Below are 26,370 nucleotides of genomic sequence, written 5' to 3'. Positions count from 1 at the left end.
TTTCTGCATGCGAAACAAAACGACAATGTTTGATTTCTGTGTGAAACAGAGTTGTTTATTACAGTTTTTGTTCACAGAGTTAATTCTGTATAATGTACATTTGTTAACTTTTGCTATTTAAGCCATCAAATTAGACAGTACAAGCCAATAACTAAACGTATAGTCAAGAGTTTGTGGTTGGATTGTTTTCGTAAAAATAACACTGTAGTTATTTTATTAATTCTTATTTAAATCACACTATACAAGTTGTACCAAATTTGTACAGTACTGTATACTGCAATTGATTCATTCACTGCAGTTCTTTCAACCGTTTTCATTAGGAAATTTAACTAGAAAAATAAACTTGTAAATACTGTAAATCTGTAAACATGCGGGTTCTGTTACTTATATGCATGTTAATGCCATGGCTCATGTGCACCCGTGATTAACTCGTGTCGAGTTAACCGAGGTTGACTATATACAGTATAGAGAGAGAGAGAGAGAGAGAGAGAGAGAGAGAGAGAGAGAGAGAGAGAGAGAGAGAGAGAGTTTAGGATTCCAGTACTAAATTCTTTTTTTTCTTTCATTCTTTAGCTTCTCCACATGCAAAGATGTTGATTGTAAATGAGGAAACGGAAAATACTTTAAAAGTGATTTGGCAGGCAGCTCCAGGCAGCGTGGTTAACTACCGTGTCACCTACCGGCCCACTGCTGGTGGCCGACAGATTGCTACCAAGGTGCCGGGAACCTTGACAACCACAGTGCTCAGGAGACTGCAGCCCAGGACCTCCTATGACATCATAGTGCAGCCCATTTACAAACGAGGAGAAGGGAAAGCAAGGCAAGGAGTCGGAACAACACGTACGTGGGTCCATAGTTAACCAGAAGTGTGATGCATCTGAGCTGATACACACCACAGATATATACACCATGTAGCGATTTGAGCGGACCGGTCATTTTAATTACCCATATAACTTTATCTCTTATCTTCTCCTTCAGTCTCCCCATACAAAGCACCCAGAAACCTACAGACCTCTGAACCGACTAAGACTAGTTTTCGGGTATCCTGGGATCCTGCACCAGGGGAAGTGCGAGGGTATAAAGTCACCTTTCACCCTCGGGGAGACGAAGTGCTTCTGGGGGAGTTGCTTGTCGGGCCCTATGACAACACAGTTGTACTTGAAGAACTGAGGTAAGCAATAATCCAGCTTGTGATAAGTCACAGCAGTGAAGTAAAGCAAGGCGTTCGACTTCGGTCTGGTATGAGCTTGACTCCAAGGTGCTGGGGGAAGCCTGACTCATCAAATCTTGTAATTATTCTTCACTTAAGCCACAATGAGTTATTTAAAGGAGGTTTGATATTCATTAAGCTGTTCTAGAGTGTTGCTAAGTAAGAATGCGCCCTGTTCATACCCCATACATATCGCCACTAAAGGTTATCAAAATCAAACATTTTAGTGCATTTATGTAAGTCAAACCACGTAAAATGCATGAGTGGGTGTGTCACAAAGACGGCCGGAGTGGGTGGCGTCAGACCAGAGCCAGGAAATAAACAACAGAGACTTGGGGTTTTGGTGAAGCTGAGCGCGTGATCGCGTTCAGCATTTAATAATCAGAACAGAAAATAAAAAGGTTGTACAAACAAAACACAAAAACAGGACACGGCACTTACGCCAAAATAAATATATAAACAAAACGGACTAAACAGTAAACAGACAAACGAGCAGACAAACACGGTGAGTGAGAACACTTATATTTACGTTCTTATTATTTTTACAATTTTTACCTCCGTCTCCTATCCCGTTCTCCACTCACGAACACCCAACCCTGAGTGAATGAAATGTGCATCTATTTATACTGTTGTGCTGGGATTCAATTACTAATTAATTATTCACTTGAATCCCAGCACGTGAATTAATTATGTGCAACCTCGTGCACGCATATTACTTACTTTAAATGCACGTGCAGTGATGTGCAATCCCGTGCCTAAATACAATTATACAATTTAAATACCACGTGAAACACAGACCCGTTTATATCCCGTGTACCAATCTCTATACACCAACATTAACACACGCAACATACAACACAGAAATGCACACAGGGGCGGAGCACATTGCCACAGGGTGCTATTTAGTGATTTAAAGAATGGTGGTATTTGCATTTGAGAATGTTGACATGAACTGAATATACGGTAACAGCAGTTTATGATTACCAAGCTATATGTTATTAATAAAAACAAAGTAACAAAAACACATGCCAGTAGTTCCATGTATTGGATAAAAAAGTTATAGATTTTTCATTAGTGTTGAGAAAAGCACACGCAGATGCACGCACACGCACAGGCACACGCATACAATCACCCTGGTGTATATAAATGAATCTCCAGTGTACCATTAGTCATTTCTTCATTAGAGGACAAATTACCAAAAGCATAGATGTTGCATTTGCCAAATTATTATTTATTTCTTAGCAGACACCCTTATCCAGGGCGACTTACAATTGTTACAAGATATCACATTATACATTATTTCACATATCACATTATTTTACATACAATTACCCATTTATACAGTTGGGTTTTTACTGGAGCAATCTAGGTAAAGTACCTTGCTCAAGGGTACAACAGCAGTGTCCCCCACTGGGGATTGAACCCACAACCCTCCGGTCAAGAGTCCAGAGCCCTAACCACTACTCCACACTGCTGCCCTAAATCCCCTGCCACAGAGCTTGTTTCTGTGTTTATTTCACAGAGCTGGAACTAAGTATTCAGTGAGTGTCGCTGGGATGTTTGATGGAGGAGAGAGTATGCCTCTAGCTGGTGAAGAAAAGACAACTCTTTCTGATGACCCTGCTCCTCCTCCTCTGGACACTCCAGGTATTTATAGAACATGCTTTCTACAATAACTCAAACTTTCTTACAATTGTGAGCTCTAATTTACATCATAGTAATGAAGCTAGGATCTAACAAGATATTGTTATACAATACGTACATTGTACAAGCACATACTGGATGTAGTTACTGACAAAAGTGCGTATGAAAGTTTTAGCTATCTGTGTAAATAAGAAAGTGTAACAATAACCGCTTACTATTAGGTCATTCTGTATGGCATCTAGAATGAAGAATATTCTGTAGCTAGTCCAGTGTTTTAAGCCAATCCATGTTGTAACTGGCACAGTTACACTTATTCTGTAATACAAAATACAGCATGCTTTTTTCTCCGTTCTTTTAAAGAGGTGTTTCCATTTATGTTTTACTTTCCTCTGGTTTAACATAAATAAGAACAAGTTACGTGTCTTCTCAGTTAAATTGTTTGGTAGAAACTAACAGCACTAAATGCAGTTGGCATGTTTTGATCTTTGACATTCTTGATACGTAGTAGTCATTTTCTTCTGAAAGGAAAATGTAACCAAAAAAAAAAACTGTTTTTAATTACAAATGTTTTACAATCTAGAAAGAGCGTGAAATTTGGGCATCCATCTTGCAATATGAAGCAAGGAAAATGTTGTTTTTGATATAAGACTCAAATGGAAATTAAAAACTATAATAAAGTGTAATATTACATTGTGTAGAATACAGTGTAATACTCTAGTGTATAGAATACAGTGTAATACTCTAGTGTATAGAATACAGTGTAATACTCTAGTGTATAGAATACAGTGTAATACTCTAGTGTATAGAGTACAGTGTAATACTCTAGTGTATAGAATACAGTGTAATACTCTAGTGTATAGAGTACAGTGTAATACTCTAGTGTATAGAGTACAGTGTAATACTCTAGTGTGTAGAATACAGTGTAATACTCTAGTGTATAGAATACTCTAGTGTATAGAATGCAGTGTAATACTCTAGTGTATAGAATACAGTGTAATACTCTAGTGTATAGAGTACAGTGTAATACTCTAGTGTATAGAATACAGTGTAATACTCTAGTGTATAGAGTACAGTGTAATACTCTAGTGTATAGAATACAGTGTAATACTCTAGTGTATAGAATACAGTGTAATACTCTAGTGTATAGAATACTCTAGTGTATAGAATACAGTGTAATACTCTAGTGTATAGAATACAGTGTAATACTCTAGTGTGTAGAATACAGTGTAATACTCTAGTGTATAGAATACTGTGTAATACTCTAGTGTATAGAGTACAGTGTAATACTCTAGTGTATAGAATACAGTGTAATACTCTAGTGTATAGAATACAGTGTAATACTCTAGTGTATAGAATACTCTAGTGTATAGAATACAGTGTAATACTCTAGTGTATAGAATACAGTGTAATACTCTAGTGTGTAGAATACAGTGTAATACTCTAGTGTATAGAGTACAGTGTAATACTCTAGTGTATAGAGTACAGTGTAATACTCTAGTGTGTAGAATACAGTGTAATACTCTAGTGTATAGAATACTCTAGTGTATAGAATGCAGTGTAATACTCTAGTGTATAGAATACAGTGTAATACTCTAGTGTATAGAGTACAGTGTAATACTCTAGTGTATAGAATACAGTGTAATACTCTAGTGTATAGAGTACAGTGTAATACTCTAGTGTATAGAGTACAGTGTAATACTCTAGTGTGTAGAATACAGTGTAATACTCTAGTGTATAGAATACTCTAGTGTATAGAATACAGTGTAATACTCTAGTGTATAGAATACAGTGTAATACTCTAGTGTATAGAGTACAGTGTAATACTCTAGTGTATAGAATACAGTGTAATACTCTAGTGTATAGAGTACAGTGTAATACTCTAGTGTATAGAATACAGTGTAATACTCTAGTGTATAGAATACAGTGTAATACTCTAGTGTATAGAATACTCTAGTGTATAGAATACAGTGTAATACTCTAGTGTATAGAATACAGTGTAATACTCTAGTGTGTAGAATACAGTGTAATACTCTAGTGTATAGAATACTGTGTAATACTCTAGTGTATAGAATACAGTGTAATACTCTAGTGTATAGAATACTGTGTAATACTCTAGTGTATAGAATACTGTGTAATACTCTAGTGTATAGAGTACTGTGTAATACTCTAGTGTATAGAATACAGTGTAATACTCTAGTGTATAGAATACTCTAGTGTATAGAGTACAGTGTAATACTCTAGTGTATAGAATACAGTGTAATACTCTAGTGTATAGAATACAGTGTAATACTCTAGTGTATAGAGTACAGTGTAATACTCTAGTGTATAGAATACAGTGTAATACTCTAGTGTATAGAATACTTTAGTGTATAGAATACAGTGTAATACTCTAGTGTATAGAGTACAGTGTAATACTCTAGTGTATAGAATACAGTGTAATACTCTAGTGTATAGAGTACAGTGTAATACTCTAGTGTGTAGAATACAGTGTAATACTCTAGTGTATAGAATACAGTGTAATACTCTAGTGTATAGAATACTCTAGTGTATAGAATACAGTGTAATACTCTAGTGTATAGAGTACAGTGTAATACTCTAGTGTATAGAATACAGTGTAATACTCTAGTGTATAGAAGACAGTGTAATACTCTAGTGTATAGAGTACAGTGTAATACTCTAGTGTATAGAATACAGTGTAATACTCTAGTGTATAGAATACAGTGTAGTACTCTAGTGTATAGAATACAGTGTAATACTCTAGTGTATAGAGTACCGTGTAATACTCTAGTGTATAGAATACAGTGTGATACTCTAGTGTATAGAGTACAGTGTAATACTCTAGTGTATAGAATACAGTGTAATACTCTAGTGTATAGAATACTCTAGTGTATAGAATACAGTGTAATACTCTAGTGTATAGAGTACAGTGTAATACTCTAGTGTATAGAATACAGTGTAATACTCTAGTGTATAGAGTACAGTGTAATACTCTAGTGTATAGAATACAGTGTAATACTCTAGTGTATAGAATACAGTGTAATACTCTAGTGTATAGAATACTCTAGTGTATAGAATACAGTGTAATACTCTAGTGTATAGAGTACAGTGTAATACTCTAGTGTATAGAATACAGTGTAATACTCTAGTGTATAGAAGACAGTGTAATACTCTAGTGTATAGAATACAGTGTAATACTCTAGTGTATAGAATACTCTAGTGTATAGAGTACAGTGTAATACTCTAGTGTATAGAATACAGTGTAATACTCTAGTGTATAGAATACTCTAGTGTATAGAGTACAGTGTAATACTCTAGTGTATAGAATACAGTGTAATACTCTAGTGTATAGAATACAGTGTAATACTCTAGTGTATAGAATACAGTGTAATACTCTAGTGTATAGAATACAGTGTAATACTCTAGTGTATAGAATACTCTAGTGCATAGAATACTCTAGTGTATAGAGTACAGTGTAATACTCTAGTGTATAGAATACAGTGTAATACTCTAGTGTATAGAATACAGTGTAATATTCTAGTGTATAGAATACAGTGTAATACTCTAGTGTATAGAATACAGTGTAATACTCTAGTGTATAGAATACAGTGTAATACTCTAGTGTATAGAATACAGTGTACTATTCTAGTGTATAGAATACAGTGTAATACTCTAGTGTATATAATACAGTGTAATACTCTAGTGTATAGAATACAGTGTAATACTCTAGTGTATAGAATACTCTAGTGTATAGAATACAGTGTAATACTCTAGTGTATAGAATACAGTGTAATACTCTAGTGTATAGAATACTGTGTAATACAAGTCACAGGTAAACAAGTTTGTATTGTATGTATGGTTTATGCTTCAGGTTTTACCATTATCCTGAGAGTACAGAGTTCCTGTAACGTTCTTTTCATTCATATTGGTATTCCATCTTGAACTGAGGTTGTGTTAACTGTTAAGAATACTAGTTTAAAATAATTAACAAGTAAAGAAATAAATATCTAATAAAGATGGCAGACATGAAATAAAAAAACCCAGCCACTTCATTTATGGGCTTGTTTTCTTAAATGGGTGTTTTTTGTTATTGTTACAGTAGATTTGTAATTTTAGTTTTTAAGAGCAATTTGGAAAACAGAACTTTGAGAATTTCGACCATTGTTTATTTTTCTATTACACTGAGCAAGCATACTATACTAACATGTAATGGGCCAGTATTGGAACAGGTGTATGGCAGAAGGTATGGTCTTAAACAAATTCCTTTTTTTTTTACACTATTTATTTTTTTTATTTTTTTTACAAAAATAATGCATTAATCTAACGTCTTTCAATTGCTCGACAGCTCTACCTGCTTAGACAGCATATAAATATGAAGCTGCATGTTATGCAGGGGACAAAAAATCCTTTTCATCCTTCAGGCATCTGGAACACTAGCTCCGGACCCTGATGAGGAATGTATAATAATTCTCAAAGAAGAATCCCTGACCTATTTCATGTCTTGATGGCTTGCATTTCTCCATGAAATGGTTTCCGTGTCGAATCCAGAAGCTAAAATGGCACAAGTCCAAGGAACTGCATGGATAGTAAAGGGATCCTCAGCACCAACAGAAGCTTAACTTGAAATCCTCAGCGTTGTAAACGTTTTCATAACTGTGACCTTATTTGATTTATAGACATTGTAATATTCATCTTGATGTTTTATCCAAAATATTGTTTCAAATCTGTATTAACTGTGTATTTTGTACAAGCTGTATCCCAACCTTTCCTCTGTCTTACTATGTAATGTTTGTGTCAGTGCAGTGCACCTTTCTGCACCATCTGTGTTGTATACCCTTGTACGTCTTCACTTATTGAGATCTCTTACCAGAATGATACACGTTTTCATTTAAACAGCTCAGTGTGTTAACCAGTTTCTCTGTCTGCCCTAGCAGAAGTGCAATGTAAGACTAAAGCAAAAGCAGATATCGTGGTGCTTGTCGATGGGTCCTGGAGTATTGGGCGTCTGAACTTCAAAACCATCAGGGCATTCCTTGCACGCATGGTAGGAGTCTTTGACATCGGCCCTGAGAGAGTGCAAGTTGGTGAGTGGTACAAAAATGTGGGAAAAACATTTAAATTGATTTGAGCATGGAGCATAACGAGGCCCTAACTCTGTAACTGTCTTTATCGAGGTCTGGCCCAGTACAGTGGAGATCCAAGGACTGAGTGGCATCTTAACGCACATAAAACCAGGAAGTCTTTGCTGAACGCAGTGGCTAACTTACCTTATAAAGGAGGCAACACTTTAACTGGTATGCTATGTACTGCACATATATTGTAGAACTGCTCATACACTATTCAAAACTATTTCAAGATATAATATCTTTCAAAACTGAATTGTATTCAGTTTTTTGTCTTTTCAATAAAACTTCAAACTATATTTTGACTGTTTTTTTTTTTCTTCCTATCAGGGTTGGCTCTGAATTTCATTCTCCAGAACAACTTTAAACCTGAGTTTGGTCTTCGTCCTAATGCACGCAAAATAGGTGTCTTAGTCACTGACGGCAAATCACAAGATGACATCATCAAAAGCTCCAAGAGCTTACGGGACCAGGATATCGAACTGTATGCTGTTGGTGCGTAGGCTTTTTATTTGTTTTTATTTATTTATTTATTTATTTATTTATTTATAGTAAAAAATGTATTGTAGTCTCATTTCACCCATAACACCGGCATTAATCACATTTTGAGATACAAAGGCTAATATTGACCTACATTTTTTAACACTGTGCCCATTGCTTGAACCACTTAAGTGACCTAGATTTCATAGCTGTGCATCCAGGGGTATATTGCCTTATACTGTCAGGTTTGTCCTGTCAAATGGTAAACACCCAGATACACTGGCTGTCTTTTCTGATTTCAGGTGTTAAAAATGCTGATGAGAGCGAGTTGAGGTCGATTGCTTCAGACCCAGATGAGATTCACATGTACAACGTGGCTGACTTCTCCTTTCTTCTTGACATTGTTGATGATCTTAACAATAACCTCTGTAATAGTGTGAAAGGCCCTGGTAAATACCCTTTTAAATGTTTGACAGTAACCATGTCTGCCTTTGTGTTTATCTAGCCCTTAGCCAGAAATAGACAGATATAGAAAACATCAAAGTAACATTATGAACTGCTGCTCTAGTACGAGTGTAGTTATTGCTAAGGAAATGGAGGGGGGCAAGTAAATGTTTTAACAGTGATTTCAAATGCCAAGACTGAAATCTTCAGTAAATAAAGTGGCATGCAATGTCCTAGCCTACTGGGGAGTAGGCTTATGAAAAGGTAATTATTAGGGGGATAGTGTACTAGCTGTAGTGATGTTTTGATACAGTTGCGTAAATAGGCAGAGGCACTATTTAAGCCTGTTTTAGTATACCTTGGTAGAAAAAAGAAATTTGCTACTGTATTAGAACTTATGTACTTCATGGTAATTGCTGAGTGTTGTTGGCCTGGACTGAATTCATTATAAAATGGAATGGATGTTTTATACTAAAGATACCAACACAATGTGCTAACAACCCCAAATGAACTGTATGGGTGGAAAAGCCAAACAGCATCTTCATTGTAGTGTTTGAGAAGCAATCTTTGTGAACCTCTCTGTTTGCATGTTCATGTTGCTGCAGGTGGACCAGATGCTCCCACAAATTTAATAACATCAGAGGTGACAGCTCAATCATTTAGGGCTTCCTGGACTGCTCCCAGTGGACCTGTGGAGAGCTATCGAGTGGAGTACATGACCGTAGCAGGAGACAAACCAATGGAGGTTGGTGCTCATAGAATACACTTGAGAGACATTTACATATAGTCAAGCGGGTATTAAGATTAACTTTAGCCTTCCTTACTTCTTTCCCTACTTGCCTAATTGGTGGCTGCATTATAATATTGTAACAACACATTAATAACATTAAACGTAGTTAAAGTAAATAAATGACTCACTTATTAATGTGTTTGGAAATCAATACATTTTTTTTTTATCTTCAGCTATATGTAGATGGATCCACTACAACTGCAGTGCTCTCTGGCTTGGACTCAGAAACCATGTATAAGGTCAATGTGTATGCTGTAAATGGAGAGCAAAGCAGTGCGCCATTGCAAGGCAGAGAAGCCACATGTAAGTCTGTACTTGTGACAGCTATGTACCTTCATATTACAATTCAGACCTACACTGATTATCATAGCTGCTATTATGGACATCTGTCATTTTCTGTCTCCTGGCCCAATACCCAACCTTGATTACCATGAATCTCCCCAAAATGTGCCCATTCTTTTTTATGTAATTTGTAAAAGTGAGCAATGGAAACAGCATTCAACTAATTCAACTAATGCCAGATCATCAGGCAATCAGACATTATTTATTTTCCTTCGAAGTGCACAGCTTTTGACAGATTTCAGAATTTGGTACGTAAAGTTTCAAGTTTCTAAATCACACACAGCATTTAGTATGCATGCTAGAGTGTGTTAGGACAATGGCAGGCCTCTTCACAGCACATAACTCTTGACCTAATGAAATCCAGATCTAATATCTATATTGTTCTACTAAAAGTGGCGTGCGGTCAAGGCTGGTCAACTGCAGCAATAGCAAACACAGAGTCAGTGACTGCTGTTTAGCGCTTCCGCGCACTTTTATTATTTATAAAACAAACAAACAGGAACAAACAAAATGTTTAAACAAACAAATCCAAAACACTACATAACAAAACAGCACCCAAGCACAGCTATCATGATGCACGTGCTCTCTCTTTCTCTCCTCTCTTTTTCTCTTTTCTTACACTGTTCAGGCTTGGCAGTGAATTCACTGAACTCTCCACGCTCCAACACAAACTCCAAACAAGCATTGATTTTGTTCTTTTTATAGCATGTGTCCAGGAGTTGATTGACAATCAATCAATCCATCACCCCTCTGACCACATTCCACAACAATTAAAGATTCTGAGGTGTTATGGCTAACTTTCACAGCTGTATGTCTGATACAGAATTTCCAGCTGAGGCAGGGTCCAGGTTTTGTAATATTGTGCCGTATTCTTTTTTTAAGTTTTGCATTTTTGTGTTGTTAACTTGTTTAAATATTAAGTCTATTCAGTTTTGTTTTTAAAGTTTGTTTACAATGTAGTAGGATAGCTTATTGGAGGAGTATGTGCTTTTTTTGATTGATGAATTGAATTAATGAATGTTGACTTTTCTTGACATTGCCTTTCTGTATTCCACATGTCCTGGCAGTGCCCCTATCATCTGTAAGAAATTTGAATATCTATAATATCGGCACGACTACAATGCGAGTGAAATGGGACGCAGCAAGTGGAGCCACTGGCTATCTGGTGCTCTATGAACCAGTTAATGCTACAGTACCAGCAGTGGAAAAGGAGGTAACATACAGCATTTCAAAACTAGCAGTGAATGCAATGATATGAAAACTGGCCATTTTTAAGGAAATGATGGAATGCCACACGTTTTGTAAATTGTAAAAGGAATAAAACAAGCATTTTCAAAGTGTTGTTCACAATTGTGCTTGACTTTTGTTTCTTTCAGTTGAGGGTTGGGTATGATGTGACAGACGTTCAACTGGAACAGCTGCTCCCCAACACTGAATACACACTAACCATCTATGCACTCCACAATGAGGCAGCAAGTGACCCCCTGACCTCACAGGAAGTGACATGTACGCTTCATTTTATTATACAACCTTAAGTGTTTCCTGTACCTTTCAAATCAGCTCAGTCTGAGCTTCTCTGTGTGTCTGGAATCTTCCATTTTACACACTGCTCCTAATCCCTTTCAAAAACAATTAATACAACTATTTAATATTAATTCATAAGTGGTGAGGTAGAGACATGACTACTCTTGAGGTTGCGGTTGACTTACGCTACAACTGCAGTACCCTGTTGTATATTTCAGTGCCACTGCCGGCAGCTGGAGAGCTTCAGATCACAGAAGTGACACACAGTACGATGAGACTAACCTGGGATCCAGCTCCAGGCAAAGTGCGCAAGTACATCATCACATACAAGCCTACTGTTGGAGATTCCAAGGAGGTGAGTGGAAGCATTCTAGCTGGTGATTAATGCAAGGTGCTTTTTAACATGGGCTTCAGTGAGTTACAGGAAAATAATTCCATCTAGGGTTTCTGTGACATCATAACTTACGAGACCGAAGGTCAAGTCATTTATAAACTGTCACAGAAACCCAAGGTGGATTTGTTTTCCTGTAACTCACTGAAGAGGCCCGTCTATTGTTTTTTTTTCAAATTACATAGATACCTTTATGATGCTAATATTAAAGAAGATGAGGTTCAGCAGTACAGTTGTTTTTTTTAAATGTAGTGTTTCAGTGCTGTACAGATGTTCTATGTTGTTATCCGTTAGTGCTTCAGCTGTATTTGGATAATTGCCTTTACCTGTTTTAATTTCCCGTTCCTCTCCAGTTTCTCTGAGATATGAATGTACCAGCTTTACATCATTTTTTTTAACATAGTCTCATTGTGTTGATCATTAATAAACATTTCTGTGCTGTGGATGTTGTCGAGTGATTGAAAATGAGACATTTTGTGTTTGTGTTTGAATTGAAAATGATGTCTCGAGCAGTCAAAGTTCAAGTATATTTTCCTCTAGAGGAATTATCACTTTTTGACGTCACTACTGTGGAATTATGCCTTTTTTTTCGAATGGCTCAGGATGCATGAAAAAATATGCGTGATCAACTGACATCAAGAATGGTTGATGTAGTTAGGTCTTTAAACCCACTACAGCAGATGTTTTTTTTTTTTTAAAACAAGGTATAAGTAGTTCAAGCAAGATGATGTCTATTTCAGAAACAGTAAATAATATGTGCCTTGAAATTAAATCAGGGGATAATAAAAGATACTTGGCTAACACATTTTCAGGAGTAATTGGAATTGTTCCTAACACATTGGGAATAGCTTGGTGTACCGCAGAGCCGCTGTGTCTTGTGGAACAGGTAGCATAGGGGATTTTAAAGCAGTCGTGAACAGTAATGCCTCTTCTAATTACGTGGGGTGTATGTTTTATGGGTTTGGTCTGCTGAAGGTACTAACTTTTGAAGACTGTTGGCTGGACTTTCTGGCCCCAGCTGAACACTTTATCCTGAAAAATAAATTGCTCCAGGACACGCATCATAATTTCTACAGTGGGAGGTAATGGATAATACTGTTTTTGCCTCTGCGGATTTAAATTCAGCAAACTTCACAGGAGGGTTTAGCCTGAGGAATTACTGACAAACTGATGGACAAGTTCATATTACTGGATCAAGGACTGCACAAACACAACATTGCTATAATCCACCTTGAACATTTTTGTTTGGATATATTTTTTGAGGATATCAATACAAGGTGTCTCTTGAGGCAAGGCTGAGCTAATCTTCTTTGGGGACTTGGTCCAGAACACCCATGGTTTTACTGCAAGTTCAAAAAAAGTGGAGAGCTGGATTTCCTGCTTTCTCCTGCATCATCACACATCAGACACTTCAGTGGGAGAAAGATAGCAAAAGCTCAATGTACAAGGACAATGATTGACTTTGTGATACTTATCCTTTTTAATGGATGTGCTGCAGGGGTACTGGCATTGTCAGGGCAGTACACATGCTAGAGAATCTTCAAGACCACAAAGGCTAACCATGCAGCACGTTCTTGCCAGAGGACACTGACAGAGAGAAGAGGACACAGGATGAATGAAATACTGAATCTGACTTCCATGTGTGGTTCCCCAGTATAGTACTGACAGTGTACCCACAGTGAAATGATTGTGGATTGTAATGTTAGCAGATTGTAATTTCAGTTTTATCTGGTACATTTGATTTAAAAAGGATGATCATTCCTGTTCATTTCCATATGTTGGCCGGAGCATGTTAACACCTCTCCTAGCATAACAAAGCTTCTTGCTTTTCTAGGATCCACTGTTATATGCCATTATTACTTATTGCTGTCGTTTCTAGGTCATTCGGTTGATCATAATGATGGCAGATCTTAATATCAACACCATTCAAAAAACTTTTTTAAAGACAAAAAAAGAAAAAAATGACATTTTTAGTTTTCTAAAAAGTTCCTTGCTTTAATTGGTTTTATTGTCAGCTGTATATATTTTGATCTTTTTTAGATTAATTGAGTAGACCCCCCTTTTTGCACATGGTCATTGTTGTAACCAAGTGTTCCTGTTGTTACATTCTTAGTATTAGCTATATGTCTTGTAATAGAGATGTACACTTTTATGTGGTTATTGCAGACAGTGCTCGCTGAAAATATCAAGTGTCATCAGCTTGACTTTTGCAGTAGATGGTCTAGGTATAATTATTAAGGAATAAGCAATGCACTGGAGAAGGCACTAGCATGCTGAAATGGAATGTGGCCTACTTTGTCCCCCTGTGTGTTAAAGTCCCCTGTGACAGTGTAACACCTAGCAGAGGGATGTACCAGGTGGAGGTCTGCAGTATGCTAGGCTTGCCTTAGTAGTAGGTTACTAGAGGCTGAATATGGCAAGCATGTGTCTGGCCTTTAATCCTTAAAATAACAGTCAAATAAATGGCCACTTTGCACAATGTGAAAACATAAACTCTGTAACTGTACCGAAATGGGGCTCCAGGAATCTTTTGTAGAAATTCCTTTGACATGCTATTATTTGTATATAGCACCAGAGCTCTAAAATGCCAACAGATATATTTAAGATATTAAATACCATGTATTTAAGATATTATGACCATTTTAACCATGTTGTTTTGCAGATTGAAGTGGATGGAAGACAAACAACAAATGTTTTAGTGAATCTTATCTCCCAAACTGAATATGATGCAGCAGTTACTCCTGTATATGATGAAGGACCAGCAGCACCAATGATGGGACAAGCAACCACCGGTAAGGCATTATAACAAATCAAAAGGGACTTGCTTTGTAACAAAAACAGTGTAACAAAATACATTAGTTAACACCAGTACAATAGAACCGTTCCATTAAGACATATGAGAATTAACTATGAACATCTGACTATATATTAATACAACAAAATATAAAACATAACTATATTGTATATTTTGTCCCCATGTGAAGATGTTGTTCCAACACCTAAAAATCTGCAGTTCTCTGAAGTGACGCAGACCAGCTTTAGGGCTACATGGGACCATGGAGCTCCAGATGTGGCACTCTACAGGATTGGCTGGGTGGAAGAGGGAGGCACAGACATACAATATGTAAGGACTACAGCAAATGCTGTGTTTGACAACAGTATGTGTGTCAGCATCTTATGTCTAAAACAATTTTTCAAGTTGATTAGGGTAAGACTAATGCTGCTTGACTTCTCCCCTCAGGCAATCCTCAACAGTGACGAAAACAACCATCTGCTGGAGAATCTGACTCCAGATACTCTGTATAAAGTGCATGTCACTGCTATCTACCCTGATGAATCGGAAAGTGGAGACCTAATGGGCAATCAGCGTACCTGTAAGCCCCACTTTAAAAATGAAAATACTTCAATAAAAAGCTTGTAAAAAGAAAATGTTCATTATTTTATCATTGGGTTGCATTTATTTATACATTTTTTCATTTTTTTCTAGTGTCAGAATATAAACCACCACCACCAGGTAAGGTGTTCTTTTTTTAAATAAAGCATAAAAGTGTAGCAATATTACTGTGCATAACTATCACTTTTGGGCTCACTAAAGTTCTTACATTGAAAGTGGTTGTAGCTAACACAATCATTTCATTAATCTTACCTGTCATGAACCTCCATTGTACAGTTTTGAAAGAAGCACATGGCCAACATTGTATTTTCATTTTAAAACTTGATGTCTTCTTGGTGGTCTATTCTTTCCTGCAATTAATCAAACAGCTCATTCCCCTACTGACTAACACGCTTTGACCCTGAAGAAACCATGGAATTTAAACAGTAACAGACTTTGCTGGAAGCACACTGAGGGCTTCTTAACCCAGTGTAGTACCAGCTAGAATTATTTTTAAAAACGTTCCTATAACACTTAATTTTTCTTTTAAAAATGCACGCTTGAGACCTATAAACACTTGCAGGAATTATTTTGCTAGGTACAACTTGACTTCAAAGATAAACAATGCATTTATTTTGACAGTGCATCCTCATAATAAGTGACTGTGTTGTGATGTATAGTCATGTATTTTTTTTTCCTTAGACCCAATGAGTGCCCCGTTCAACCTCCAGGTGTACAATGCCACCTCCAGCACCCTGACTGTCAAGTGGGACCCTGCCACCGGCAGAGTACTGAGATACAGGGTCGCATACGTGCCAACAGCAGGAGGGCCTGAGCTCACGGTAAATGTAGCAACATCGTTGTTTTTCAAGTTCGAGTGAGTGGTTATGCTTCTACATCGTAAAGATTTTTAAGAATCTTGCCAGGCTGTTGGGAGAAAACAATAACAAAACACTGTTATCAGAGAATAAAAAAAATAATTGCAGCTATTAAAATGTAGCTGTATGAAGGGAGTACATATATATATCTGACTAAATGCTGTTCCTTAATCTGGAGCCAAAATTAAACTACAGCAGTCTCTTGTAATAAAAAAAAGACAGAAATGAAGATATAATTGGGTTTCTGGTAACTCTTAATGAATATGGCAAATTTATTTGACATAAACAGGGTATCATAAAATGAAGATTGCTAATATATTTGTATCAAACCCTTTTACACTGTTGTTTAATGTGGTTCTCATTTTTATATGCTGACATGGCAACGGACATGGAGGAGGGAGTGGGATAAATAGCCTGTAATGGTGTAACTATTCTTATATTGCATACATGTAATTATGTAGCTAAATCAGCTCTTTCTGAAACTTGTATGTTTCCAAGGACACAAAGTCTTGCTCGAGCTGGTGAGTGCAAAACCTTGACATTCCCTAATGGGCCTCTGTTTTCTTACTGGTAATGTTATTCTATCCTTCAGTTGAACAGCCTTATGCTCAAGATTACATAGCTCTGGGAGCCAGCATCCCAACACCGACACATAGACACAATACTAAGATTACATAGCTCTGAGAGTCAGCATCCCAACACCGACACATAGACACAATACTAAGATTACATAGCTCTGAGAGTCAACATCCCAACACCGACACATAGACACAATACTAAGATTACATAGCTCTGAGAGTCAGCATCCCAACACTGACACATAGACACAATACTAAGATTACATAGCTCTGAGAGTCAGCATCCCAACACTGACGCATAGACACAATACTAAGATTACATAGCTCTGAGAGCCAGCATCCCAACACCGACACATAGACACAATACTAAGATTACATAGCTCTGAGAGTCAGCATCCCAACACCGACACATAGACACAATACTAAGATTACATAGCTCTGAGAGTCAGCATCCCAACACCGACACATAGACACAATACTAAGATTACATAGCTCTGAGAGTCAGCATCCCAACACCGACACATAGATACAATACTAAGATTACATAGCTCTGAGAGTCAGCATCCCAACACCGACACATAGACACAATACTAAGATTACATAGCTCTGAGAGCCAGCATCCCAACACCGACACATAGACACAATACTAAGATTACATAGCTCTGAGAGTCAGCATCCCAACACCGACACATAGACACAATACTAAGATTACATAGCTCTGAGAGTCAGCATCCCAACACTGACACATAGACACAATACTAAGATTACATAGCTCTGAGAGTCAGCATCCCAACACCGACACATAGACACAATACTAAGATTACATAGCTCTGAGAGTCAGCATCCCAACACCGACACATAGACACAATACTAAGATTACATAGCTCTGAGAGTCAGCATCCCAACACCGACACATAGACACAATTATTATTATTATTATTTATTTCTTAGCAGACGCCCTTATCCAGGGCGACTTACAATCGTAAGCAAAAACATTTCAAGCGTTACAATACAAGTAATACAATAAGAGCAAGAAATACAATAACTTTTGTTCAAGTAAAGTACAAGTTTGACAAACCACAATTCAATAATACAGCAGGTAATAGTGATAGTTACATCAGGATATGATTAAATACAAAGTACTACAGGTTAAAAACTTATACAATACTAAGATTACATAGCTCTGAGAGTCAGCATCCCAACACCGACACATAGACACAATACTAAGATTACATAGCTCTGAGAGTCAGCATCCCAACACCAACACATAGACACAATACTACAACATTATCATCTGGGAATGTTCTAATATTGATAACAGAGATTAATACCTACGATAGATCGCTACAATACTACAATACACTACAGTAGTTATCTTTCCCCTGCTTCCCATTGACCACCTTTTTTCAGCATCAGTTTCCTCCAGCAAGATGCAGCATGTATGGTAGTCTACAGCCTCTTATCCCTATCATACACTAATGACTGGTACCTTAGGTGCTTGCAGAATACCATGTGAGGTTATGTATTACAGATGGATTGTAATCTTAACTTGTTGCATCTTATTTCATATTGTATTTTAGTAGTATAATTGGCACTTATTGTAAACTATACTGTATTTAAATATTGACTTTACACTGTAACGTATAAAGGTGTCAAATAAATAAATCATGATAAAAATAATACAAATAAATAATAGAGCTGTGCGAGTTTAGCGGAGAAGATTAATAAGAATGTGCCTCATACAGTGATTCTATGAGGCATGCTTTGAGTTTGCCCTCAACCTAACCTTGAACTTTACATCTGAGTTCCCCAGGCTGATATTTTGAAAGGGTAGCAAACATGGCTTAACCCTGTCTTGCAGAGTAGCTAGTGATTCTTCTAGCTCAGACCTACTTGGCAATTAAGTTATCAGTGACTCCTGTAGAGATGTAGCCTTCAGATCGACGACAGCATGTTGATTAAGCTACTTTCATATGTAAGAAATCCTCCTTTACTGAGCAGGCTGATAGCACATAGCACATGACAGCAATGGTATTGGGCTTGCATTTGCACACTGACAGAGAGCTAAAACAGGAGCCAAACCAAACCAGTCAAATTTTCCTGTTCCCTAAACGGGCTGGCTGCCTCATTTTAAATGGAAACAGTATTAAAAGTAACACACACAGCAATTTAAATCTATTAATCTTTTAACATGTCAAATATAGGCCAAAGCCATCACATAACACTTTTACCAGGAACTGTATTGATAAATAAAGTTACGTTAAATACAAAAACGTTTCTTGTTGTGTTTATGTGCCAATAATAAGGAATGCGTTTCCTCCCTAACCCAATGCAAACGAGCCTCCATCTGTGTCGCTCAGCGCCTGCAGTCTCCATCGTGCCATGGACATGGTGCCAAGTTTCCTGAAACACTTCCAGGCAACATTGTTGAAAAACAAAATACCTTAAAAAGAAGCTTTTTTTTGGTTGTTTTAGTTATTGTGTGTGTGTGTCATATACTTCTCGATTGGTGTGCATGCACCAATGGTGCAGCTTTATTAACCCTTAACAGAGGAGAGAATCTTTCAATCTATGCATTTATATTGAATGACCTTCTTCTACAGACGCAAGTGGGAGGCAAACAAAACAGCGTTGTGCTGCAGAAGCTGACCTCAGACACTCCGTACACCATCTCTGTAACATCAGTCTACGAGGATGGGGAGGGGGGAGGTATAACGGGCCGAGGCAAGACCAGTAAGTATACAAAACAGTCAAACGGTTGGCATGCTATTTTGGTATTTTACAGCATAAACTGCATTTTCTTTTCATAGTGTTTTTGGAGTTTTCCCCTTTGTAAAAAAGATGACACGCGACAGCTGTCGTCTGAGGGTTTGTGAAAAATGTTTTAATGTATTATTATTATTATTATTATTTATTTCTTAGCAGACGCCCTTATCCAGGGCAACTTACAGTCGTAAACAAAAATACATTTCAAGAATCACAGTACAAGTAATAATACAATTAAGAGCAAGATAAATACAATGACTTTGCTTCTAGCAAGTACAAGTATGACAACATTGTATGTAACATTAAGATATACCAGAACTCACTTCCTTCAGAAATTAAGGTTTTTTAAGGGATTTTTAAAATATTTTGTAATAAATTTAAGGCTTGGTTGAAACAATCAATTTTGCAATCATTTATTTATTCAGGATATATTTGAATTTGAATTGTGTATATTGGTTATTTATATTATATAAATTGTACTGTAACTTGATTATGTAAGCTGCTGATTGCTATGCACTTTTAATAGGTAATTTATGACTTTAGTGTTGTATGCATTTTAATCAAATATCCAATAGGATGTTACTGTTATAGTTTAGAGTAGAAGTAATATGGAGATTTATTACAGTTGTCATCAATGTCTGCCCAGGGACTGTCAATGGAAATGAGCCTACTGGCTAAATTCTTAATGCAATGCATCTTGTGTCATGTAAGTGACACTTCTGTTCTAATTGTATATGTCCCCAAAAAATAAATATAATAAAAAAATGATGTTGGTTTAAATTATTCTATTTTATAATTCATAGAGAATCCTTTTGGGATTGGATTCATTTATATCATACAATAGATCTAACTTATATGAATCAAAATGATTTGTTCATTACCTGGTGATGAATATATTTTTAATAGTTTAGAAACTGGATCAAAGATCCAGGCTATTAGTAGGCAGTCAAGTTGGATTTTCTTGATGCTATCTGGATTATTATGTCATATTTTTTTTTTTCAACAGTTGATGCTTCACTAGGAAAATAACCTACTATGAGGCTGAAAGCTATTTCAGTAATCCTGGAGGTATATATACTAGAACTCTTATTATGTTTGTCTCTATATTATAGAGCTGCTTGGTGCTCCAAAGAACTTGAGAGTAACAGATCCAACGACAAGCACTTTGAATGTGAGGTGGGACCCTGCTGAAGGCAATGTCCGTCAGTACATGGTCCTGTATGTTCCATCCATTGGAGGAGCCGAAGACATGGTATGGGTTACCTTACATTCCTTCTGCCCTATTCCGCTATGCTTTGCATGTGGTATCCCTGGCTGTGCAAGTCAGTGTTCAATTAAACATGTTGTTCTAGTTTAGCTGCCAGATCCATCCGAACCGCCCCCTTTTCTTCAGTGTTTGATGTCTCCAGGTAGTAAGTACAGCGCTGGAGCGGTTGTAAATCACTCTGGCAGTTTATGAGTTATGTCTGATGGCTCTCTGCTGTTCTACAGCTGTAAAACCCTGCTGTTCACAAGTTGGAGGCTCTTTTTCCTTGTAGCAGACATGTTTAATCCCAGTGCGCATGATAAGAGGGGGGTTAGATCAAACAACAGCGGGCTTGAAAAATGCCGCCTGATTCTTTAGTTGCAATATCTGCCCAGCTGCAATACATATGTAAATTATCTTTTATTTTTCAGTGATCCTAGTCCACGAGAAGTAACAAACTTGCATGTATAGTATACTGGATCATTGGCTATACAACTGAGCTCTATGCACTGGACATTTGCTGGGTCTCTGGCCTTAATGGACAATGTGTGCAATTGTACTGTATTTACTGTACTGTACTGCCTGAAGATTTCAGGTTTTTGGCTGATTGACATTTCTTCTTTATTTATTATCCTACCGGAAGTTGTTTTATGCATGCAATACCAAGTCTACAAAAACTTGTAATTGCAAACATCTGCCTTTTATTTACTGAATCATTACAATACCCCAAAATACTTATATGTATATCTTATGCATATCTTATACATGGGATAGTTTTATATTTGACTTTTCTTATGGATGCTATGAGTTTCAAAGATTGCTAAGTCTTAAAAGATGGTTCTATTTATGTCCATATCATTCTGATTTCTAAATTGAAACCAAAACAGTATAAGACCAGTTCTTTATTCTGAGTGATCTGAATCAGCCCTTTTTGTGAACAGGTACGAGTGACTGGAGGCTCGACCTCCACAGTTCTAAGGAACCTTCAGTCTGACACTGGATACACTATCACTGTTGTTCCAGTTTATTCTGAAGGGGAAGGTGGACGACTCTCTGGAACTGGCAAGACATGTACGTTCATTTTGAATTGTTGCTTTTATGGTTGCAGTGTCCATTGAATAACGTGTTCCTAAAATAAAGAAGCTGGTGAAATGTTGCATGCATAGCATAAAAAAATAATCTTCTCAGTATTCACAATGTTAGTCCTTCAGTTTGAGCTTTGTATTTGTGTAGAAAGAACTGCTGATTAATAGCAGAAACATCAAAGTACCTTGTGGGGGCGGGTAAGATGAGTAATCCTGTTTTGCTTGTGGGAAATTGTGTGCTTTTAAATTACAAATCTGGCACTTAAAAAAAAGCATTGGTTTTGAGAACATTGTTGTTTATTGAACTCTAGAACATAAAACATGAAATGCTTAATGAATAGATGCACTTGTACAAACAAACAACTTGACATTTGTTTCTTAAAGGTTTTAACTTCTATTATCAAGTGTTTTTCAAATTACAGAACATTTTTCTTAAAGCTGTACATCTATTTACATACTTGTATTTGCATATCTAAAGCTAAACTCTAAACCTAGTAACATTCTGCATTGTATGCTGTGTTGTCCTGCTTTTGCAACCTTTAGAACCAATTCCATTGGCCTGTGCTCTGGCTGCAGAGCAACTCAGCTCAGCCCATTTGCCAATATTCTGTTTATTGGCGCTGAGATAGTCGAATTGGAACCAGTGGTTGGCTGAAGTTCAAGAGTAGCCGTGGAAACTGAAGCGTGAAGTATTGTGCGCTTTCTGGGTTAAAAGTTTACTTTCATTTTGTTTTGTTTTTTTCACAGTGGTCCGCGGTTCACCAAGAAATGTCCAAGTTTACAATCCAACGCCAAATAGCCTGAATGTGCGCTGGGAGCCTGCTGCGGGGCAGGTCCAGCAGTATCGTGTCATCTACGCTCCCCTGAGTGGAACAAGACCTTCTGAGTCTGTGAGTTCTTTCAATAATCAGGTGCCACAAAATCTGGTTAATCAGTGTATATTAGAACCCCATAGAGAGGGAGCAGTGTGTGGAGTAGGGAGGGAAAGGTTAAAGCAGTTCGACCTGATTGAAACAGTAGACTTTTCTGTTTAACTAATGAGTGAGTCATTTAGTACTGTTTTTTGGTTATTAGCACATATTTTATTTATTTATTTTATTTATTTAGTTACATTTTTATAGCGCCTTTAGTCAAGGCGCTTTACAAGTTTAAACAAAGCGGTACAATCAAGGAAAATGGATGAAAAAGAATGTAAGTTTGTTGGGCTAGGGTGGGGAGACAGAATGAAAGCAGAGGGCCAGAGGCTAGGTCAGGGTCAGGAAAGCAGGGTCATAACAGGAGATCAGGGGCCGGGGGGGGGGGGGGGGGGGGGGGAGTGAGGCTGTTGAAAGCAACAGCAGAGGTGCGTGCAGATAGGTAGGACTGCAGCCAATCAAGGGGTGTGTAGGCCGTTCTGAAAAGTACTCATTGCTAGGACATGGCTTTGTTTTTAAAAAGCCAGAGATGAACTCAAGGTTTATTTTCAGATATATACGGTAATGATAAGAAGTTTATGTTCAGAAAAAAAAAGATTTTCACCCTCTGAAGCAATTTGTCCTAAAATAATAATACATACATATTCTGAGAGGGATCAAAGCAATAGAGGCAAGCTACTTAGAATTTATATTTCCAGTTGGATGATGAAGAAATGGATATTCTTCATTTAAGTCAAGCGAGAAGTTAAGCAACCACAGAAAGAATCTAAAACCCAGTACTGCATTTCTGAAGTCTTTCATAACACTAAAAAAAACAACTCGTCATAGCAATAATATTCCAAGGCTAAACCATTTCTTTCTCAAGGATTATATTGCGCCAATGTTATTGCCAGCCAATGCTCAGCCCTAGTTATACATTCCTGCATTATTGGTAATTGGGCCTCACTGAACCTTACACCAGTGTTCCATGCTGCACATATGTACAGTAGGGTCAGGTGTGGTTGCATTACCAGGGGCACAGTAAGGCTGTCTGTTTGCTGACAGCTGCATCACTTTTTGAGCAGGCATTTGTTATATTAGCTTAATTTTTGCAAAGTGTTTCTTGACCATACAGATTACTTTTGTAAAACTGTAGCTGTAGTTATCTCGGGATGATTAGATTATAGTGGTGTTGATTGTTTTCACTTGTGTTTATTGCCAATAGGTGCTTGTGCCAGGAAATACCAACAATGCATTCCTGGACCGCCTGTCCCCAGAAACCCCTTATTCTGTCAACGTTGTGGCTGTATATTCTGATGGAGAAGGAGCGCAAGTCACATCCGACGGAACAACATGTAAGAGATTTACTGCACTGTGAATTATGCTGAATGAGTTATAGTCAGAGTTTGTGTCTAGGACACCATAGAGACTTAAGTATAAAGTGTGTTTGGGATCCTCATCTGTCCAATGCACATGTGTTTTATGGTCAAGCACTTCATTGGAATTAGTAGCATGGTGAATGCAACATGGACACAGAAACAGAGTGTAGTATACATATAACACTTTAGTTTAAGTATCCGTTATAAGTGATTGTAAACAATAGCAAAAAAGAAAAAAAAGGCAAAAGTGTATAATAACTGTATTGCAAAAACTCAGCCACCCCATACAATTGGTGAGACAGACATATAAAGACAGACAGACAGGCACAGAAAGACAAACATGCCTGAAAAGAAAAGAAAGATTATATCTGTCATAACTGATTATATAAACAACAGCAAAAAATAAAAATGGCAAACATGTAATAGCATAATAATAACATGTTTATATATTGTTTATAATCATTAGTAATGGGATACCTAAACTAAAGTGTTACCAGTAAACATATGGTGAACTTAAGAAATGTGGTTATGGAAGTGCAGTGTGTTAAAGACCTGCCAAAATTCATGATTATTTGCATTAGCAATATCCTCACGGCAGACTTGTAATTGTTTCCATGTATGAAGGAAAGTCTCTACTGGCACACATTCTCAACTCAAAATGACCTGTTAACAACTGTGTGGAACTGGAATAACAGAACATCACGCAGCTTCTATAAAACGGGCTGGCAGGACTGTTGCAAAATAACTAGACTTTGAACAGAGGGGAGATTATGTTGAAAAGACAAGGTCAATCATGTGCAAGTAATGACTGATGCAATTGATATTCATGGTATTATGTACCCCCTCCCCACAAAACGTGTTGTTTTCGGTTAGATTTTGTATTTGCGTGGAATTGAAATGGCTGTTTAAAGTGAGTTTCAGGATTCTAAAATACTTTTAGATTTAGAGGTATTTCCTGTTGGACAATGACTGCTCCTCTCAGAGCATCTGGTCTAGGTTTCTGGCATGTAGTGATATCGTATGTGGAGTTTTCTAGAAATGTAAGACATGCATTATAAGATTTTTACAAAAATAAATTAAAAAAAAACAAGCTTTTTCAAGAAAAGGAAAAACTGAAACATTTTAACAATTGTATGTATAACTGAAACTGAATTGAAATTAACTTAAATATTGTGCATTTTTAAGATACAGTTTTAAGTATCTGTGTGCAATTTCAAGAATTTTAGATTTTAGATTCAGAGTGAATTCTTGACCCTCGGAAATGTAGTCTAAAAGTAAAGGTTTTGGACATTTAAACTGTTATTTTGCAAATCTTTTCACTGCAATTCTGACCTTTTAAATACTCTATTAAACCTTAATAAGTGTTAATAGTGTATTAAACTGCTAAGGTATTGCAATAACATATTAAATGCCAGTGGATTCGGCCACTCAGAACATTGTACATCTACAATTAGCGGTGCTTCTTATTTCAGTGCCTCGCAGTGGTCCAAGAAACCTCAGAGTGTTTGATGCAACCACAAACAGCCTGAGTGTAAACTGGGATCACGCTGAGGGGTCTGTTCATCAGTACAGGATCATCTACGCTCCCACAACTGGCGATCCCATCGAAGAATTTGTAAGTTAATATACTTCTGTAATGTATTAATTGCACTGTAGGATGTTTTTATTAAATTATTTGTAAAGAATATATTCACTGCGAACCCAAGATATGTAATGGAAACTTAAAGGTTCAAAAAGACATGGTCTTTTTTCCACTTTTGTTTCCTTCTTTACTCTAAACTACTACCAGCCAGCTAGCTCCATCTATATGTTTCGGTTTCTTTGGTCTAAAACTTGAACAATTAGATCATTGCTGTCAAGCTCTCATTAAACAAAAACAAAAAAGAAAAAATGTGTGCATAACCCGATATTGCTCTTCTGCAGTGTGAAAGGGACCTGCATTATTACATGTGACTTAAGCCTATCCTGGATTATCGCTTTTTACTTAACTTGAGATAGTCACTCCACAAGTGTAATTCCTACTACAGTGTAGGGCTTTCTACTAGCACCTTTTTAAAGTGCTAATATTTTATGCATTTTGACAGTATCTGCTACTACCTAAGAGTACCGATTTAGCAAACCTTTCAGCAGCCTTGAATGAGATATTTCACCTCTAAATGAAAAGAGCCGTATTTTGGAGCTCAGAAGCCCTGATACTGATCTTGAGAATGTAGTTCTGTGGGGTTCA

The 26,370-nt window shown here is 37.0% G+C and overlaps 1 protein-coding gene across 5 annotated transcripts in view; it reads left to right on the top strand.

Annotated features, from left to right (window-relative positions):
• LOC117402299 (collagen alpha-1(XII) chain-like) overlaps positions 1–26,370 on the top strand; it is a 100,483-nt gene that overhangs the window by 31,383 nt on the left and 42,730 nt on the right. For 3 of the 5 annotated variants that reach the window (XM_059023517.1, XM_059023516.1, XM_059023518.1), the window contains exons 15-37: positions 574–840; positions 979–1,171; positions 2,733–2,857; positions 7,783–7,935; positions 8,026–8,145; positions 8,305–8,469; positions 8,757–8,903; positions 9,504–9,643; positions 9,862–9,991; positions 11,098–11,243; positions 11,407–11,536; positions 11,773–11,909; positions 14,608–14,737; positions 14,930–15,069; positions 15,187–15,319; positions 15,433–15,459; positions 16,021–16,160; positions 19,378–19,507; positions 20,653–20,792; positions 21,728–21,857; positions 22,619–22,761; positions 23,990–24,119; positions 25,616–25,758. In XM_059023517.1, the coding sequence (XP_058879500.1) occupies positions 574–840; positions 979–1,171; positions 2,733–2,857; positions 7,783–7,935; positions 8,026–8,145; positions 8,305–8,469; positions 8,757–8,903; positions 9,504–9,643; positions 9,862–9,991; positions 11,098–11,243; positions 11,407–11,536; positions 11,773–11,909; positions 14,608–14,737; positions 14,930–15,069; positions 15,187–15,319; positions 15,433–15,459; positions 16,021–16,160; positions 19,378–19,507; positions 20,653–20,792; positions 21,728–21,857; positions 22,619–22,761; positions 23,990–24,119; positions 25,616–25,758 (3,239 nt within the window). The remainder of the gene's footprint in view (positions 1–573; positions 841–978; positions 1,172–2,732; positions 2,858–7,782; positions 7,936–8,025; positions 8,146–8,304; positions 8,470–8,756; positions 8,904–9,503; positions 9,644–9,861; positions 9,992–11,097; positions 11,244–11,406; positions 11,537–11,772; positions 11,910–14,607; positions 14,738–14,929; positions 15,070–15,186; positions 15,320–15,432; positions 15,460–16,020; positions 16,161–19,377; positions 19,508–20,652; positions 20,793–21,727; positions 21,858–22,618; positions 22,762–23,989; positions 24,120–25,615; positions 25,759–26,370) is intronic. The other 2 variants (XM_034003298.3, XM_034003301.3) reach the window with 2 other exon arrangements.

Source organism: Acipenser ruthenus, chromosome 5 (genome assembly GCF_902713425.1).
Source record: "Acipenser ruthenus chromosome 5, fAciRut3.2 maternal haplotype, whole genome shotgun sequence".
Lineage (NCBI taxonomy): Eukaryota > Metazoa > Chordata > Actinopteri > Acipenseriformes > Acipenseridae > Acipenser > Acipenser ruthenus.
Note: the sequence above shows the minus strand (reverse complement) of the source record. Positions and strands in the feature narration are given on the sequence as shown.